This window comes from Eulemur rufifrons, chromosome 13 (assembly GCF_041146395.1).
Source record: "Eulemur rufifrons isolate Redbay chromosome 13, OSU_ERuf_1, whole genome shotgun sequence".
Taxonomy (NCBI): Eukaryota; Metazoa; Chordata; class Mammalia; order Primates; family Lemuridae; genus Eulemur; species Eulemur rufifrons.
This window is the reverse complement of record NC_090995.1, coordinates 10,081,822-10,100,130: the sequence shown is the minus strand read 5'-3', so window position 1 is coordinate 10,100,130 and position 18,309 is coordinate 10,081,822. Positions and strand designations below refer to the sequence as shown.

Genomic DNA, 18,309 nt, shown 5'->3' with positions numbered 1-18,309 from the left:
GTTGATACACTTTTGAGTTGTTTCCACTTTTTTGGCTGTTACGGATAATGCTGTTGTGAACATTTGTGCACAAGGTTTTGTGTAGACATAAGTTTTCCCTTGTCTTGAAAGTGAGAAGCAATTCCTAGGAGTGGATCAAGTATATAAAAAGACAGCTTTAGCAGGAGGGAACATCTTTTTATGGAGAAGGGATACCGATTTTAGGGTGGAGTTAGCAGAGGGGTGGTCTCCAAGGCACCCTCTGGAAATGAGACCGTCACACCTGTCATACGGGACACCAACGCTGAGAAACCATAAAGGATGTGAGGGCTGGGGGCACAGAGAGGAAGAGAAAACTTAGGAGGAATATGAAGAAATGGCAGAGGGAGAGTTAGGCAGTGTTAATTTTTTGGTAACAGAAAGAGGAGGTTAGAGAGCTGCCAAAGTGTGTGCCATTTGCTTTGCTAGCCTGGCTGAGAATTATGTATTTCAAGTAATGATTTTGGCTGATCAACTGGTAGCAGATTTAAATTCCGCACTGGGAATTTTCTTCCTGGGCAACTCTTGATGGAATTGCAAGGCTGGAACTCACTAAAGAAGAAAATGTGAGTGAGGTCCAGTTATAAGAATTTATTCCCTTGAGAGCTGGGATATGATTTGGGTTGACAGAAACATATTCTTCTAAAAGTATATTTTTTTCAGAGTTCTTTAGTGTGACAGATAATAAAGTGTCTTTACCATACAGAACCTTCTGCATTAACAACTAAGCCATTAAGATTCTGAAATGTGGCCTTTTTTTAATGGATTATTTTACAATGCTAAGCCAGTGAAGCCAGTCCGTAGGGTCACCGCAGTACCATCTTCTCATAGATATTTCTAAGCAATCTGAGAGTTACGAGGATACAGTATGTCAGATATAAAACCCATCTGAATTTCTTCATAAATCCAGTAAGATTTGTCAATAGGAAAAAAGAACAATTCATGAATGTCGTACAGGTCTATTGCCATAATTCTCTTCTTCAGGGTTTAGGTACGTGGTTTTCTGTCAGTCTGGATTTATGTTCATTCTAAAATCTTCTTTTGTAATTTTTCCTTGCAAACAATCTGTACATGTAACTGAAGTAAAAAACACTATTGCAGTGACTGATTTGCCTCTTTTCCTCTTCTGTCGTTCTGTGATCAGGAGTCTTCAAGAGCTTTTAGATTACCCTGGGGAAGATGTTGAGGACACTTTCTGCCTCAACTTCACGGTAAGAATTTTCACAGTTTACTTATAATTGTGACTGTCTCTTTTGTCTTAACTTACAAGTCATAATTAACATTAGTTTTTCTCCAAATCAAAGAACCACGTCAGGGACTTCTCTGAGTCAGGTTATTTTAGTCACAGTATCTTGAGTGTCAAAAGACTTCAGTAACTGTGTTGAATAAATGAATGAATGATTAATCCATGTATTTAGGAAAATTACTGAAGCATTAGGATTAATGCTTCTCTCCTCCTGACATGTACATATTTCTTTCCTATAGTTCATGTCATTTTCTCCTTGATGGCATTTATTGGCAATTCATATCTTAAAAGATGTTTTTTTAAGATGCTGATGTTTTCTGACTCAGGTTCTCATTCTTCTCCCAAGAATTTCCCCCAATCACAAATAGTCATGAAGCTGTTATTTGTTCCTAAAGCCTCTCGGTCATTTGGGTGCTAGAAAGATAAGTGGTAAATAAAAATCGAAACCTTTCGTTTTTCCGCCTTAAATGTAGATCTGCCGAGAAAGCTACGGCGTGGTGGAACAGAAGAAGCTGATACCCGGGGGAGACAAAGTCACCGTGTGCAAGGACAACAGGTTAGTCCTGGCCCGGACTGTTGCAGACATTGCTGCTCCATTTTTTGGCAGTTTGACTGTTAAGACCAGGATTAAAATTACATTTTAATCCCTTCTGCAGAGGACGTAAGGGTGATAGAGCAAGAATTTGCAGATTTTAAAGAATTTTTAATAGTAGAGCAATCCCCTGGATTCAGGAGATAACTGTTTCAGTTCTAGATCTACGTCTTCCTGACTTTGACCCTGAGAAAGTCACATCTACTGTTTGATCTCAGGTTTTCCATCAGTAAAGTGGGGATTACAGTAACTGCCTTCTCTACTCCCTGGGTGGTTGTCAGAATGAAGTGCAGTAATTTATAGGAAAATATTTTGCAGTGAGTGAACTTACAGCCTCTAGCACAGGGTTTCTAGTATTTAGCAGCATCCCTGGCCCCAAAATGCTCAAAAAATATGTGTTGAATAAATGAATGTTATGAAGCTGGTTACTGTTACTGTTATTTTACGGCTGAAGAATTTGTAATATGGATTTTAAATTATTTGCTCTCTGTTTCATGAAAATTAATTGAAGCATATCTGATTTTTCAGGACAATTCACAGTCTGAGTTATCTCTTTAGAGAAGATACTCAATTTTGCTTCCCTTTGTATTGAATTTTGTTAATCTGCATGTAAAGTAACTCATTTTATAAACGCTGAGTGCCTGCTGTGTGCGAGGCATGTTGCTGAGTATAGGGAGGAATAACTTCTGTCCTGAGAAGCTCAACATTGGCTGAGAAGGATCAGTATACATACGTGATCGCGGTAGATTATGGGATGCGTGATGGCGGTTACAGCCCAAGTGCCACAGAACGAGTGTGAGAGTCTGTAATGGTTTTATCAGACGCTGAAGAATGCAAGTGGGGGAGACGTTTTAGGCATAGGGAATAACAGGACTCTCAAGGCTGACACATGATAACGAGTGTTGAGTACTTTTGGGGTGAGGACCAGACTGTGGATGAAGGGTGGGCACAGTAGTGTCAGAGTGGAGGTTCCCAAGCCCTTGAGTGGGACCCGGATTGATCTCTATTTTAGAAAGATAACTCTGGTGGCCGTATAGAAATATGGGGGCCAGAAGGAAGGTAGTGGGAATACGAAGTTGGTTGTGTGTGGGTTCTCAAATCAGCAGGAGCTGGTGTCTGATCAGACGTGGATGGTGTGAGAGAGCCATGTGTTGATAACGATGCTGCGGTTTCTAACTCAAACTGACTAATAGGAAACTGTCTGTAAAGCAGGGTTGAGAGGGAAAAGTTCCATTTTGAATGTGTTGATTTTGACATGTCTGTGCACTATCTACGTAACTATGTTCAGAGCAGAAAATTTATCTCAGTAAGACAGTTTTATATGCATATCTTACTTATTTAATTACTATGCCAACCTCAATCACTGGTGACTTTGAGGTTGTTTTACAGTGAGAACCACAAAGAAAGAAGTGGTGAAATAAGGAAAAAAAAAAAAAAACAAGGACGAGGAAATTGTACATTTTTAGAAAAACTATAGAAATTAAAATGAAACGTGGACTCTTCAGATGAGGATTTGAGCATCATCAGCACATAGACTAGAGTGAGAGCTTCTTGGCTTAAAGAAAGAGCAGGTGGGGGCGGGCAAAGATGAGGGAATGACTGGCCAGGTGGGAGGGGAGGAAGTCTTTATGGAAGAAAGCAAGATTTCAAAAATTTACAAATGTGGAGAAACTAGGTCCTGTTTGTAAGCATGCAAGGAAATGAAATAAAGCTAACTCAGTCTGGGCTTTAGTTGAGGTTTTCCTCTAAGTAGTTGCAAAGATGCAATCAGAGATCCTGTGAAATTCACTCTACTCAAATGATCTGTCTTAGTTTCCTTCCATAAATCTTCCCTTTTGAAAACGGGAATGCTAGAAAACCTGGCAGACTTCTTTCATCCTTTGACATTTTAAAAGCAGCTAGAAGCCATTTTTGTCATGTACACCTTCTAGGCTATCCAGGAAGCCTCAGCTTTGGGGGGAGTGTGTGAGCTGCAGTATCAGAGTTAAGTGAAATGATGGAGAAGCCGTGGAGCACTCCACAAAAATGGCTTCAGACGATGAAATTATCTTGGCTCTAGAAACCTAGTGTAGAGGCTAGTCTTATCTCACTCCAATAAGATGTTTCAGTCAAAACCTGTACTTGAGGCCGGGCGCGGTGGTTCACGCCTGTAATCCCAGCACTTTAGAAGGCTGAGGCAGGAGGATTGCTTGAGGCCAGGAGTTCAAAACCAGCCTGAGCAAGAGTGAGACCCTGTCTCCACAAAAATAGAAAAATTAGCTGGGTGTGGTGGTGTGCGTCTGTAGTCCCAGCTACTGAGGTGGCTGAGGCAGGAGGATCCCTTGAGCCCAGGAGTTTGAGGTTGCTGTGAGCTGTGATGATGCCACTGCATTCTAGCCTGGGCAACAGAGCGAGACCCTGTCTCAAAACAAAAACAAAAATCATGCTTGATAAGAATCTCTTGGAGCTAAAAGCAGTTTTCTTTATCTATATAACTTTTGTTAACGACAAATAATTTATTTTCAGGACTTTTTTTTTTAATAGGAACAGGTTTATTATTCCATACAGTCTAATAATGTTTTTAGAATTGATACATTTATGGCAGATCATAAAGCAGATTTGTTGGCTCAGATGATGTCTCTTCCCTTTTGATTTTGATCATTGCTTTATAAAATAGTATATGCATGTATATATCTCCATGTACTTATAGCCTTTCATCTTTCAAACGATCAGGTTATGCATGAGGTTTCAGAAAAGATAATATGTGCATCGTTTGTTAGAAGGTAACAGCCTGAGGAAGGGGAGCATTTCAGTTATGTCCTCATGTTCTGTGTGTTTGATCCACTGGCGGGGGAAATGGGTGATCTAGCACAGACTTGGGCAATTTGTGACATAATCTGCAATTGACGCAGATGTTGGGATTTATAACTCATTTTCATATCTTCATCAAATTACTTCAGCATACTTTTTTTGTCTTTTTGGCTCTGTCTCTGAGTTTTTTTCTCGCTTCTCTCTGCTTCTCTCTCCCTCTCCCTCTCACTATCTTTCTGTTTACTCAACACACATTTCTTTGAATCAACAATTGAATTGACTCAAGAGTTGCGAGACAAACCGTGCAGGATTACTGAAATACAACACAGTTTGTTTAGGGTGATAAGCTGTTCTCATATGCAACCATAAATGAACTATGAAGACTAAATTGAGGCCGGGTGCGGTGGCTCACGCCTGTAATCCTAGCACTCTGGGAGGCCGAGGCGGGTGGATCGCTCGTGGTCAGGAGTTCGAGACCAGCCTGAGCAAGAGCGAGACCCCGTCTCTACTAAAAATCGAAAGAAATTATCTGAACAACTAAAAATCTATACAGAAAAAATTAGCCGGGCATAGTGGCGCATGCCTGTAGTCCCAGCTACTCGGGAGGCTGAGGCAGTAGGATCGCTTAAGCCCAGGAGTCTGAGGTTGCTGTGAGCTAGGCTGACGCCACGGCACTCACTCTAGCCTGCGCAACAAAGTGAGACTCTGTCTCAACAACAACAACAACAACAACAACAACAACAAGACTAAATTGAGTGGTTAAATCTGAAGGCATTCAGAAAACAATTTGGACAGATACATCCGTGAGGACGGATATGGAATAGAGCTAGGTTTGGAAGCCTTGTAAGATTTGGATACTAGAAAGTGGAGAGGAGGACATAAAAATGAACGATGCTCTGTAAAGGGTTAGAACAATCTTGAGTTGTTGTTTCAGGCAGAGCACGGTGAGTGGGTGGGGAATGTATGTTGGAACGGGGCTTCGCTGGAACAAATTTTGTTTGGACGACCCACATGAGCTTAGCAGGGGAATTAGATTGTAGGAGACTTTAAAGTAGGTAATAAAAAGCCATTGTCAGTTTGTAAGCAGAGGAGTTGCATGGTAGAAGTAGGTCCACGGCACGCTGTTTTTTCCTTCATCATCTTTTTTTTCCTTCTCTTTCTACCTGTTGCTGGCACATACGTGCTTATGGACATTGCTTAGCTCCACGAGTGGTTCTGGAATCAGGATCATTGGCCCAGTGAGGGCAGCATGTGCTTGTCTAGAAGGCACGAGACTCCTTTTCTCTTCACTTTTCGATTCTTTGCCTCCCTTTGATTTCAGTGCTGTTCCTTCGCAGCGTTTACCGTGAGGATGTTCTGATGACACACAGGTTCTTTACAAGCAAGGGAATATGTCACCCCAAGAGCACAATAAGAAAGGGATCCCCATTATTGTTTTACTTGTGTTATAAAACTCCACTTAGTTCTGTTACTGTGGCTTTCTAAGCAATAGCTCCGGGAGCGGAGGCGGGATTCAAAGCCAGGCTGTTGGAGCCGGAGCTGTGCGAGCCCTGGGGCTCCGGGGTTCCCACTCCCCTTCCTCCCAGGAAGAAAAATGACTTTGAGGAGTTCGCGGTTTTTCCTTTCAGGCAGACTATCTAATTTTAAACAAAACAAAACAAAACAAAATTGGGATAGTTCAAAACATACTGTATATGTATGAAATTGAATGTCTGAACTTTTAAACTCAGGGGAAAATGGTGCTTATATTTAAAATGTTGTTACAAAGCCTTCATGGATACCTCTAATAATGACTGTATGGTCTGCTACGTGAATGTGTATCTTCGTTTCTTCACTTTTCGATATTTGGCTTGTTTCTATGTTCTTTTTCATTTCTCTTTCTCTTCCCCCCACAACCATTTTTTTTTTTTTTTTTTTGAGACAGAGTCTCAGTCTGTTGCCTGGGCCAGAGTGCCTTGGTGTCAGCGTAGCTCACAGCAACCTCCAACTCCTGGGCTCAAGCAATCCTTCTGCCTCGGCCCCTTGGGTAGCTGGGACTACAGGCATGCGCCACCATGCCTGGCTAATTTTTTTTTTTTTCTATTTTTAGTTGTTTGGCTAATTTCTTTCTATTTTTAGTAGAGACGGGGGTCTCGCTCTTGCTCAGGCTGGTCTCGAACTCCTGACCTTGAGCAATCCTCCCGCCTCGGCCCCCCAGAGTGCTAGGATTACAGGCGTGAGCCACCAGACCTGGCCCACAACCATTTTTAATAAGACTATGTCAAACATCTTTTCTGGCTAAAGGTATTTTTGCCTTTAAAATTGATGTTTAATGATAAGCAACGATAAGGTCACAAGGATAAAATCAAAGCGTATAGGATTTTGAATCTATCGTAGATATTTTTGCTGACTTGATTTTGCTAATGAATTATAGTAGCTTATACATCATCATCAATATATGAGAGTGGTATCCATTTCACTAAATTCCTACAAACACTGTGTGTCGTCTCTTTTGAAAAAAACTAATAAATTCAATCTCATTTTTCTAATTCTGCACGTCTTTGACCTATAGGCTACTTGACATATTCTACACTGTCTTGATCCATTTTACTGCTATTTACCTCTACAATATTTTGTTTAAAAAAATGAATTAAATAGAAGGTGGTGGTTACACAGCATTGTGAATGTACAAAACGCCACTGAACTGTTCCCTTTAAAATGGTTAATTTGATGTTATGTGAATTTTACCCCATTAAAAAAAGTGTGTGTGTACGTGCACACATGTCTAAATGTGTCTGTGTGTGTGTGTAGAGTGTAAGCCTCAGGGAGAGCTGCCATGCTTGCACGGTGAGCGTGGGCACGCTGCGGATTTCTGCACGGTACTGAGAGCTGGTTGCGTGTCTGATGCATGCTGCAATTCCTTCTGCCAATTATTTTATGCTTTGCTGACTAATTTTGGCCTATAATGGGTTAGAAATGGTTTATGAGTGATAGTGTTTGACCTGTCTTGAAGGGAGGGTATCCTGCTAGATTTTAACACGCAGATTTTATTTTATGGCTGCCTGAGGAGCTGTCAAATAAGCAGTGTGGGAAGCAGAGTAAAGACCAGCTCAGTTAGGATGTGGTAGAAACCACTTAACACTATGAAAAGCGTCATAAACATCCCTGTGTCCTTAGAGAAGTGACCCACAGTGGTATGCCTGGTAGCTGGAAAACCCCATAGCTAAACCCTTATCGTAGACAGAAGAAAGACTGCTGGCCAGAGCTCGCTGCTGGGAATGCTGGTTTGCAGACCTTTCTAGAGCCCAGCTCACCCAGTGCAGCAGTTTCAGGAACGTGTCTTTCTGTCTCAGACAGTGTTTGTAGTATTCCCTCTTTTTAAAATAGTCTGTTGATGTCTTTTATGTATTTCTCCATGAGGACTAAATAATTTTCACACGATTTATATGAGCTCTTTATTATATTAGGATTATTAACCCTTTGCCATCCATGTTTATTGTAGATTTTACACCCAGTTTGTTTTTCCTTTTGCGCATGTAGAGTGTATGTCTTTAAATCTTTATAATTTCTTTATTTTTATGTTGTCATGTCTGTTATTTCTTTTGGTCTTCTATCATTCTAAGCCGTCTCCTGTCCAGTAACTGGTAAATATTTAATATATTTTATTTAATTAAGAAAATTTTTTTGAGTCTGTAGTCTTGAGGTAAAAATCTAAAGTTTCCAAATTGCTGAAGGTTTTCATAGCTATTCTTACAGGTAAATAACTGTAGGGTAAATAGGTTCCTGATCCAGTTTGGGTTTTGATTAGAATTGTAATAAATTAAAAGTTAATTCAGAAAAAACTGACACTTTTGTGATATTTAGTCTTACCATCCAAAAGCCTTTGTTACATTTCTTTGTTTTTGCTTTTCATATAGATTATATACATTATTTATTAGAGGTTTCAATAAATATTTTTATTTCTACCATGAAAAAGAGCCTTTCCCATATATTTTGATCATTATTAATGCCTAGAAATAATTATTGGGTTTTGGGCATTTATCTAATAACTAGTCTAACTTATTAAATCTGAATAGTTTTTCAGTTGATTCTCTTGGGTTCTCTCTATATGTAAATAATCATATGCCTGCAAAAAAATTTTCTCAACAATTACACCCTTTGTGTTTGAATTATTCTTGCTTTTTACTGGGACTAGAAAAATATTAAATGATACTCTCTCTTATTCCTGGAGACGAATGTTAAATTTTATTAGTTTTTTTTCTCTATTAAGATAATCATATGATTAAGATAATCAGAACTTCTTAATAAATTATTTTGATTTTCTCTTTGGGTTGGGCTGGCCATAAGGGAAATTAACGTTACCTAAGGTTATTTGCACTCAACTGTTGCCATTAGCAACAGGTGGTTGCTGTCTTCCATTCCCTGCATAAAGCAGCAGTATAATTTTGCTGCTTTGTCATTTTAACCCTTAAGGGAAATGAAAGAAAATGGCGTCTGATTTTTAAATTTTCTTATAGTCTGGTTTTTAACAAATTTTTGTTTCATAGAGAATGCCCAAATGTAAGGTTGAAATAGCCTTTTTTTATATATTCATTATGTCACATTAAAGTTTTTTATCCTTTCTGGGAGGAAATCAAAACCTGATTTTATATTGAGGAAAGATATAAAGCAAGATAGTTTATTGAATTTCCTGTGTTTCTGCATTAAAGGTCACGTTCTTCTCTTATATTAAGGAATCATAAACATAGGGATATGATGATGTCCATTTTCTTTTGTAATGGGAGAAGGGGATTGAATTTCCAATAAATGAATTTATAGTGTCGTTTTCTTTAATGCAATAATAGCCAAAAATTATTCCGCACGTACTATGTGTCAGATGCTATTCTGTGGGCTTTATGTGTACTATATCAATTCATTGGTTCTTTATAATAACCTGTGAGGAAGGGATTATTACTATTCCCTTTTATTGATGAGGAGAAACTGAGCACAAAGAATATTAGCTGAAATGCCCAAGGTGTATTACTAATAGGAGGCCGAGCTGGGATTTGAATAGTCAGAGTAACAAGTGGTTTTTTTATTTTTGAAAATACGGTTTTATTAACACCACAGTGGTAAGTAAACAACTTTATGCGTATGTTCTTTACAGATCACTGGCTCACATGTAATTCAAAATCCGCAAAGAAGCTAAAAGCCTTTACATTAAATGTTCTTCCTAGAAATCCTTCCTGTATGCCAGTCTGTCGTCAAGCAATACAAATTAATTATGCACCATTTTATATTTAATATGTCACATTTACATAGCAAAATAATGAAGGCACAGCTAATACAAGCAAACGTAAACCCTTTCTACTTCTGAGCTTGGGGGTAAGGGCACACACTTGGATTAGTTCTTCAAGTATATATTTTTTCCAAACACATTAACTTCAGTGAGAGTTCTGATGATTTTCACAGCTATACCCTAAAAGCTACATGACAAAGACTTCACAAGGCTCAGACTACACAACACTGAATACACATGCTTTACAGAATTTGCTACATTCTACATCTCTTCAAGTAAATGAATGCTTCTAAAATGCTAGGTAATACTTAAACATCACCAAGGAAACACATAAACATGAGATTATAACTAACGAATACAGAAGCTGACGATATTGTACAGATTTTACACTCTCTCTGGAACCACATTGTTACTCTAAATTCAAACATTCACAACATTTTTCAGAACAAGCAATGGCAGTTTCCCTGGCCTCACTAACAATTAGTGTCCTGATCTCCATCACAGTCTTTTTCAATGTCCTCAGCCCTTTCCTCTCAGGTGTAAACTGTCCGGGTTACAAAAGCAAAGTCTTAAAAGATGACGTTTTTCTTGCTCTCTGCCGTCTCCGCTCGGGGAAATGTCGCAGGGCTGGAGAAACTGAAGAGTGACGCGTCGGGAAAGTGTTCGGGCTCGGCTCGGGCTCGGGCGTTCGTGCGTGGTGTAATGGCTGCGTGATGAACGGGTTTCAAAGTGACGTTCTTCATTTCACATCTGTTGACACCTTCTCTGAGTCTCAGTTCGAGTCCTCCCAGAGGAGATCATGAAAAAATAATTTTTACGTTTAATTTGGTTTTCTTCAGTACCTTTTGACATACTGATTAAGTTCAAAACGAAAGTCAAATTTGAAACGGGCTGGCCAGGATTCTAATTGCTTTAATTTAATCGATTCTGAGGACTGTCAGAATAAATCCACATTGCATTTTGGTCAGAAACCCTTTTTAAGCCCACCAATACTCAAAAAAAAAAAAAAAAAAAAAAAAAAAAATCAGGTTTTCTGCATCGGCTTTTTCCTCATCAGTCTCTGCCCCCTCTTACTGCTTGGGGTCATCGGGCATCTCGGCGCGGATACAATCCTCCTTCATCCCCGCGGCCGCCTGCTTGGAACCCGCCTCGGGTGGCTCCTCGTCCCCGTCCTCCTCGTCCTCGTAGTCCTCATCATCGAAATCGTCCTCATCGTCGTCTGCCTCCATGGTCCACGCGCAGTCCTCCATCTCGCCGGTCAGCTCTTGAATCTTGGCGAGCAGGGGCTTGTAGATGTCATTATACTTCTTCTCCAGAGCCTGGAACTCCTTGTCAAATTTGGCTTCGATCTTATCGCACCGCTTCTGCAGCTTTTTGAGGGCCAGGACGCGGCATCTCACCGAGTTAGGCAGGCTCTCGATAAAGTCATTTTTCGGCCGCGCTGCGTTCTCTGCAGCGCCCTGGGGCTCCCCGGGCACCTGAGCGGCCGCGCCGGGGGACTCGGCAGCCTGCGGAGTGCTTGGCGCCATTACCTCCTCCGCCGGCTCCGCCCCCGCCGCCGCCGTCCCCGCCGTCCCCGCCGTCCCCGCCGTCCCCGCCGTCCCCGCCGCCCCCGCCGCCGCCTGGCTCGTCTCCGTCTCCGCGGGGCTCTGGTTCTCCGAGTCGGCCATGTTAGAAGAGATGCCGCAGGGCTCTCGCTGGCTCCCGCAGGCGCCCTGCACCCAAGCTGGTCCAGAGAGATCTGGCGACCGCTGCAAGCGGGCGGGTGTTAAATGCGGCAGCTGCGGTGACGCGGCCCTGCCCTATCGAATCCCGGCCCTGGACTGGCTCCCCGCTCTCACTTGATGGCCATGAGCTCATACTGCACCACATTCTTCCTGTTGCTACCCTGCCTTCCCGCCGGCCTCCCGGAGCAAAGGAGCCCAAAACCAGAGAGGAAAAGAAAACTCTGCATGCTCTACCCCCTTGGGCTGTTAAGATAGAGTTTATACCTTAGCGTGAAATTGGTTAAAGGATTTATAAGAAAGGAGTTATCAAAGTGCCTTTTTAAGATAGGTGAGGATACAAATATCAGGTGGTTTGGCTTTGTTTGTTTCTGAAGTTAGGGGAAGTTGCCGAGAGCCACTGTCTTAGACTTTTTCTCCTCAGCAGAAAAGATCTTACTTTTTTCCTCAATTAAATTTTAAGGAGGACGTTAAACGAGACAAAACTAGAGCATCTCAGGTAAAATCAGTAGTTGCTTCTACCTCTTTGGCCTCCTCCTTTTCCTACCTGGCCTCCCCTGCCCCGAGACCCGCGGTGGAATCCCAGGGCAGGGGACAGAGGGAGGAGGGGGAGCTTGTGACCTGCATGGTGCCTTCGGATGCCTCCTGCCGTGAGAATTTCCTGAAATTCCGTTCATCGCTTTCAACTGCAGCATCGCAGGATAACTTCATCAACTCTCCATGACTCTGAGCTAAATGTATTTATTTCTCTGTGGTCTTCTGGCAGGCAGGAATTTGTGGATGCTTATGTGAATTATGTCTTCCAAATCTCAATTCACGAATGGTACACCGCCTTCTCCAGCGGCTTCCTCAAGGTGTGCGGTGGCAAAGTGCTTGAGCTCTTCCAGCCTTCAGAACTGAGGGCCATGATGGTGGGGAACAGCAACTACAACTGGGAGGAACTGGAGGAGGTAAGCACGGGAGATGCTCTCCTGTCGCCCTGGCCGGAGATGCTGTCCTGTCGCCGTGGCGGGGCTGCAGGGGCAGTCGGGTAGGGGCCAGAGCCTGACGTGTTCAGAGAGTCCGGTGGCCGAGCAGGACTTGGAGGGCCCCTGCGTCCCAGGGTTTATTCCTCAGTCGCAAATGCAAATGGTATACAGTGTCCACTACGATATTCTTCTTCTTCTAGAAGATAAATGTTTTTTCTTTTTGTCTTTTTTGGACAGACGGCCATTTACAAGGGTGATTATTCGGCTACACATCCCACTGTGAAACTGTTTTGGGAAACATTTCATGAGTTTCCATTGGAAAAGAAGAAGAAGTTTCTCTGTAAGTGTCAATAATATCAATATGGCGCATGTCCAGACTTGGGTCTTGTATATAGTAGAAGATGATACACTGCATAGGTGGGGCTTAACGCTTTGAAGTAGTAAACGTGGCGTAAATATATTCACGCTTTTCATCTTAGTGGTATCTCGGGCACAGCAGAGGTGGTTAATCCATTTCTTTCGCCCAGCATGAGGGGTTGCATGAAAGGAAGAAAAGAAGCATTTCACTGACTTTCAGTTGTTCTAAAAATACTAATTATTTTACGTGTAAGTGATTACTTTAAGATTTACATCTATAAAGTCATCGTTGCCATTAACTTCCCTTATCTCCGTAGCCTTCCCCTCCTCCCCCCGAGACAAGGTCTTGCTCTGTTGCCCCAGCTAGAGTGCAGTACTGTCATCACAGCCACTGCAACCTGGAACTCCTGGGCTCAGACGATCCTCCTGCCTCAGCCTCCTGAGTAGCTGGGACTGCAGGCGTGTGCCACCATGCTCAGCTAATTTTTTTATTTTTTTGTAGAGACAGGTTCTTGCCATGGTGCCCAGGCTGGACTTGAACTTCTGGCCCCACCCAAGCAATCCTCCTGCCACAGTGCTGGGATTATAGGTGGGAGCCACTGTACAAGGGCCTCTGGTCTTTTAAAATTAGTTGAAGTCTTTCTCTATTAGTGCTTGTGTGTAATCAGGGCCAGAAATTAGCCAGTGAATATAATAGACTTTTTATCTATATAAAATAAAATAAAAAAAAAAACAGTTGCTTTATAAGACCGAGCATGTATTTATATTAACGCAGGACTTGCCCCCAGATGCTGCTGCTCACGTGAGGCCAGGATGAGAGAAAGTGGAGCTTAGGCAAGAATTCTTAAAAAGAGCCTTATCCCTCCTCTGCCCGGTGACACTGGCCATTGAGAAGCAGTGGCATGTGGGTTGAGTGACAGGGGAGGGTTTGCCAGGTGAGCTCCCAGGGCTGTTGTGACAGTCCAGAGGAGCCTGCTGATGGCCTGTCCTGAGGGTTTCCTTGGAAAAAGGCATTTTCTGTTCAGAGACCAATTAGACTTACCGAGATTTTTATTAACTCCAGAGAGTTTGGCAAGGGTGTGTGTACATCACAGCCTCAGGAAACGGCAGGTTATTTGAAAGCGCTTCTTAACTAATGATTTAATGATAGTGATTTCCAGCAATTCAACCGTGAGAAAGTTAGTTATCCGGCACCCGAGAACAGGGAGGGACAGCCGGGTCGGCCTCTCTCTGGCCTAGTGACAGGGCTGCCCGTCCCAGGCCTGGAATGTCTAAAGTGTGGGTCCGCTCCTCTGGCATAAGAAAAACGGGGAGACAGGGAGAGGAGGGAGGACAGACCCTGGTGGACACGCGGTGGCAGGTGAGCACGCCCGCGCTTCCCACGTGGGCCACGGGGCGGCGCGCCGTCCCCTCGCCGCGGGGCTCCCGGGTGCCCGGCCGCTGACGCCCTCCCCTGTCCCCGCAGTGTTCCTGACGGGCAGCGACCGCATCCCCATCTACGGCATGGCCAGCCTGCAGATCGTCATCCAGTCCACGGCCAGCGGGGAGGAGTACCTGCCGGTGGCGCACACCTGCTACAACCTGCTCGACCTGCCCAAGTACAGCAGCAAGGAGACGCTGCGCGCGCGGCTGTCGCAGGCGCTGGACAACTACGAGGGCTTCAGCCTGGCCTGAGTGTCCCCGCGCCCCGGTGCCCTTCCGTCCTCGGGTCCCGCGCTGGGGCCTCTGCAGAAAATCCCAGGCAGCGGTTTCTATTTTTTTATTGTCCGAGGGGGTTGACGCTTTCGAATCCTGACCCTGGTCGATGAGCTTCTGGGTTTGCAAAGCAGTGAAACGACCTTTCTGAAAAATGCGGGCTGAGGGATGGGGTGAAAAATTGGCTCTCGTATGGGAGGTGTTTTTGTTTTTGTTTTTGTTTTAAACCAAACTACCTAGTGTTCCTTGTTCCTGTGACTGTGTGGCACTCTGCTGGGTAAATGGCAGGGAGCATCAAACTTTCATTTCCCAGGTGCGTCTCTTAGCCCTGGTCGTTCTCGTTCCTCCGCAAGAATGGTTTTGACTCATCCGTCCGTCCTTACACCTGCGCATGCGGAACGTCTCCCCGTCTGCAGCCGGGGACGTGCCCGGCCTGTCGCAGCCCCTCGCTAGCCCGCAAGGAGGTCAGGACCCCTTCAGAAACTCCCAGCTCCGAACAGCTGAGTCTGGGTCCATTACTTTGGCGGGACTCTTGAGAATTTATGGGAGCCTTTATAAACCCATCTTGCTTTAAAAAAGAAATAAATAAAATTCTCGAGGGAATAGCAACCTTCCCATGGCTGTGCCGATTTCCTAGACCTTTTTAAAGATGTGCAGAGCAGCTTCGAGTTGCAGCCGAGCCTGATTTTGTTTTGTTTGCTCAGTGACATCCCTTTGACGTTAAGGTGACTTGATAGACCCTACCTGTGCTGCCGTCTCGGGCCCGGAGCAGGTTGCATCAGTTGTGTCGAGTCTCTGTATTGTCCGAGAGCAAAGTAGGAATAATAAATTTCTTGTCCCGTTCTCTGTTACTTTGTATTCTCCACCACTTTCTCTTTCCTCCTTTCCCCCTCCTTCCTCCCTTATTTTACTTTCAGCCCTTTATCGCTTTTCCCATTTTTTGTTGCTGAAGGGTCCTTCCCTCTTCTATCCTAGTGGATGCATGCAGTCTGTTTCCTTCAATTTTTATTTAAGTTGCAAAATTTCTACTCAGATTTTTTTCCCTCCTTTTCCCTAATTGCTAAGACATAAGGACAGTCTTTATTATGGAACTTTGTTTATCACATTTGAAATGTCTGTTTACAGTGGGATTTTAGGGGAGATTGTGTTTAAATCAAATCATATGTATCTCAAAAATAATGACATGCTCAGCCTTCCTCCTCATGGGATAAGAAAACTCTAGATGATTAAAGAGTCCATGTAAGCCTAATTTTAAATTCCTAGTAACTAGAGCAAAGACTTATTTATATAAAATGGAGTATTTATGAACCGTGACACAGATCAAATCTCAATGAAGGGTTGTAGATTTTTGCTTTTGCTTTTTGTTTTTAAAAGTTATTCCAATTGCTTAAATTGGTAGTTTTTCAGTCTTTATAAACATAAGATTAAAAAAAGAAGATTATACAGTTATATGAAATGTTTATTTTCTATGTGTGTGCATATAGTTCAATATCATGCAATAAATTTGGTGTTTTAACTTAAAACCATTTCTTATTGTACTTGCAGAATGGACAGCTTGCTTCTATCCAAATAATCTCATAGTCACAGAAGGTCAAATTTGGTTCCTGCCATAAGAAAGTAGAACAAAGTGCTGCAGAAACGGAGAGGACGGCAGGGGTAGGGGGCAGGTGGCAGGTGGCATTGGGCGGGATGGGCGTTCTGAAGATGGGGACAGACAAGAAGCCATTTCTCATGGAGGGAGAGGCTTTAGCCAGGGCTCAAACATGGGGCATAATAGGCAAGGCCAGGAACGGTGTGAGGGAAGCGTCCCAGGAAGCAGGAGAACCATGATAAATAATGATACATAAGACTGGAGAGAAAGAAGGTCGATTCGGGGCTGAGTAACCAGGCTAAGCATGGGGACATTAGCCAGTAGCCACGTAGGCTTTGTTCAGAGATTCAGAGCCTTGGAGTGATAAAACCCGAGCCTGGGCCTAAGAAGGAAAATGTGGATGGTATGAATTTGGAGGAGTCGGAGTGGGAAAGACCGAAGAAGAAAGATGGCAGCTCCGAGCAGGGGGTGGGGGTGATGGCACTGGAGAGGAGGGACAGGCACGATGGGGGGAAGCGGGCGGGGAGGTGTCAGGAGCTGCAGGGAGAAGGGGGGACAAGGGGGGACCAGAGACCTGTCTGTGTCGTGACTGATGATCATTTGCCCACTTACACACACCAAGTGTACGAGACAGAGCAAAAACAACAAGCATTTTCAATAAATTGGTAAAATAAGTACAACGTATTGCTCTGCTAGATTTAATAGGTGGTTTAAAGGTGGTGAAGAGAACAGTTCTATTAATAAGCTCCATTCAGCAACCACTGATTTTTCTGGGATGTTTTCTTTTTTCCCGTCGTCATTTCTTGCTTCAGAAGCCTGGACTCTTCAGGATGGGCGTTTCTGGATTTGCCTGCCCACCTACTGACCCTCCCCGCCCTGCAAAGCTGTGGACACGTCTTCACTATTTCAGTCTTTAACCAATTTAATGAAATTCGTTGGCGACTTCCTTTTGCTGGGTGGGGCTCCATGGGAGTATACACGTAGGCAATTAGCAAACGTTGAGCGTTCTGTCTACTCTGTGTGAAAGCTTTTGGAGGATGAGCAGCGGTTGGCAAACTGCCGCCCAGGAGTTACAGGTTTTTACGTTCGCAAAATGGTTGACAATTGTTGGAAGGCTATGTTGACAGAGACTGCGTGGCTTACAAACCCTAACATGTTAATATCTAGCACTTTACAGAAAAAATTTGCTGTCCCTTGTGGGATGAGACTTGCAGGAATTATAATAGCTTCGTGGAGAATCTTAACCTGAGTCATAATTTGACGCTGAATCAGAGAAAACAAGTGTTTGCGCTTTTCTGCCACAGAGGTAAGAAAATCAAGTTTTGTTTAAGATTAACCCACAGAAGTGGCTACTAAGATTTTTAACTATAAGAATAACTGACCCATATTGATGTGTTGGATGCCAGACCTGGCACCAGTATTTGCTACGCACTGAGCAGTTTCATTGCCACCATGGCCCTCTTGTCTCTGCCAGTTACTAGCTGTGTGGCCTTGGGCAGGTTTCTTAACCTCTCTGTGCCTCATTTTCTTCCTATGCAAAATAAGGACAGAAATAATACCTACCTTGTGGAGTTGTTATGAGAATTAAATGAATTCACGGAAAGCACATAGAACAAGGCCTAGCATATAATTAGTTCTCAGTCACTATCATGAACGCTATTATCTCAGTTTTTCACATGAGAAAATTAACGTTTAGAGAAAATAACCTGCTCGTTTTCACAGAATTGTGGGACCTAGGCTTGACCATTAAATGGTGTCATGCCCAGCTGCTACAGAGGGACAGAATGACTGAGGCTGCTCGTTGGCCACGGAAAAAGGAAGTTTGTGACGTGGCAGGGGACTTCTTTGACCACACATCTGGAAGGACATTGCGGTGAGCTTGTGTTTGTTCTCTGTGCAGTTCAGTGGTGATCAGGTGTGCGGTTCTCATGTCATCTGCAGTGGGTCTCAAATGGCGCCGGGTCATTTCGTGGTCGGGCCCAGGTGTGTTTAATGCCTTTCGCCGCATAGAACTGTCCCCCTTTGTCCCACCAGAGTGCGCCCTGCTGTGGTCTGAATGTCTGTGTTCCTC

General features: G+C 43.4%; 2 protein-coding genes across 10 annotated transcripts in view; one reads left to right on the top strand and one right to left on the bottom strand.

Annotated features, from left to right (window-relative positions):
- The window catches only part of HERC3 (HECT and RLD domain containing E3 ubiquitin protein ligase 3), a 90,007-nt gene extending 74,999 nt beyond the window's left edge, over positions 1–15,008 (top strand). For all 9 annotated transcript variants that reach the window (XM_069485352.1, XM_069485351.1, XM_069485347.1 and 6 more), the window contains 5 exons: positions 1,163–1,229; positions 1,738–1,820; positions 12,394–12,577; positions 12,833–12,935; positions 14,418–15,008. In XM_069485352.1, the coding sequence (XP_069341453.1) occupies positions 1,163–1,229; positions 1,738–1,820; positions 12,394–12,577; positions 12,833–12,935; positions 14,418–14,626 (646 nt within the window). In that variant the 3' untranslated portion in view covers positions 14,627–15,008. The remainder of the gene's footprint in view (positions 1–1,162; positions 1,230–1,737; positions 1,821–12,393; positions 12,578–12,832; positions 12,936–14,417) is intronic.
- NAP1L5 (nucleosome assembly protein 1 like 5) lies at positions 10,905–11,573 on the bottom strand. Its single transcript, XM_069485513.1, has 2 exons — positions 11,514–11,573; positions 10,905–11,402 (listed from the first exon to the last, which is right to left on the bottom strand). Exons 1-2 carry the CDS (start codon positions 11,571–11,573, stop codon positions 10,974–10,976), a joined length of 489 nt encoding a protein of 162 aa, XP_069341614.1. The 3' UTR covers positions 10,905–10,973.
- Positions 15,009–18,309: the final 3,301 nt, after the last annotated feature.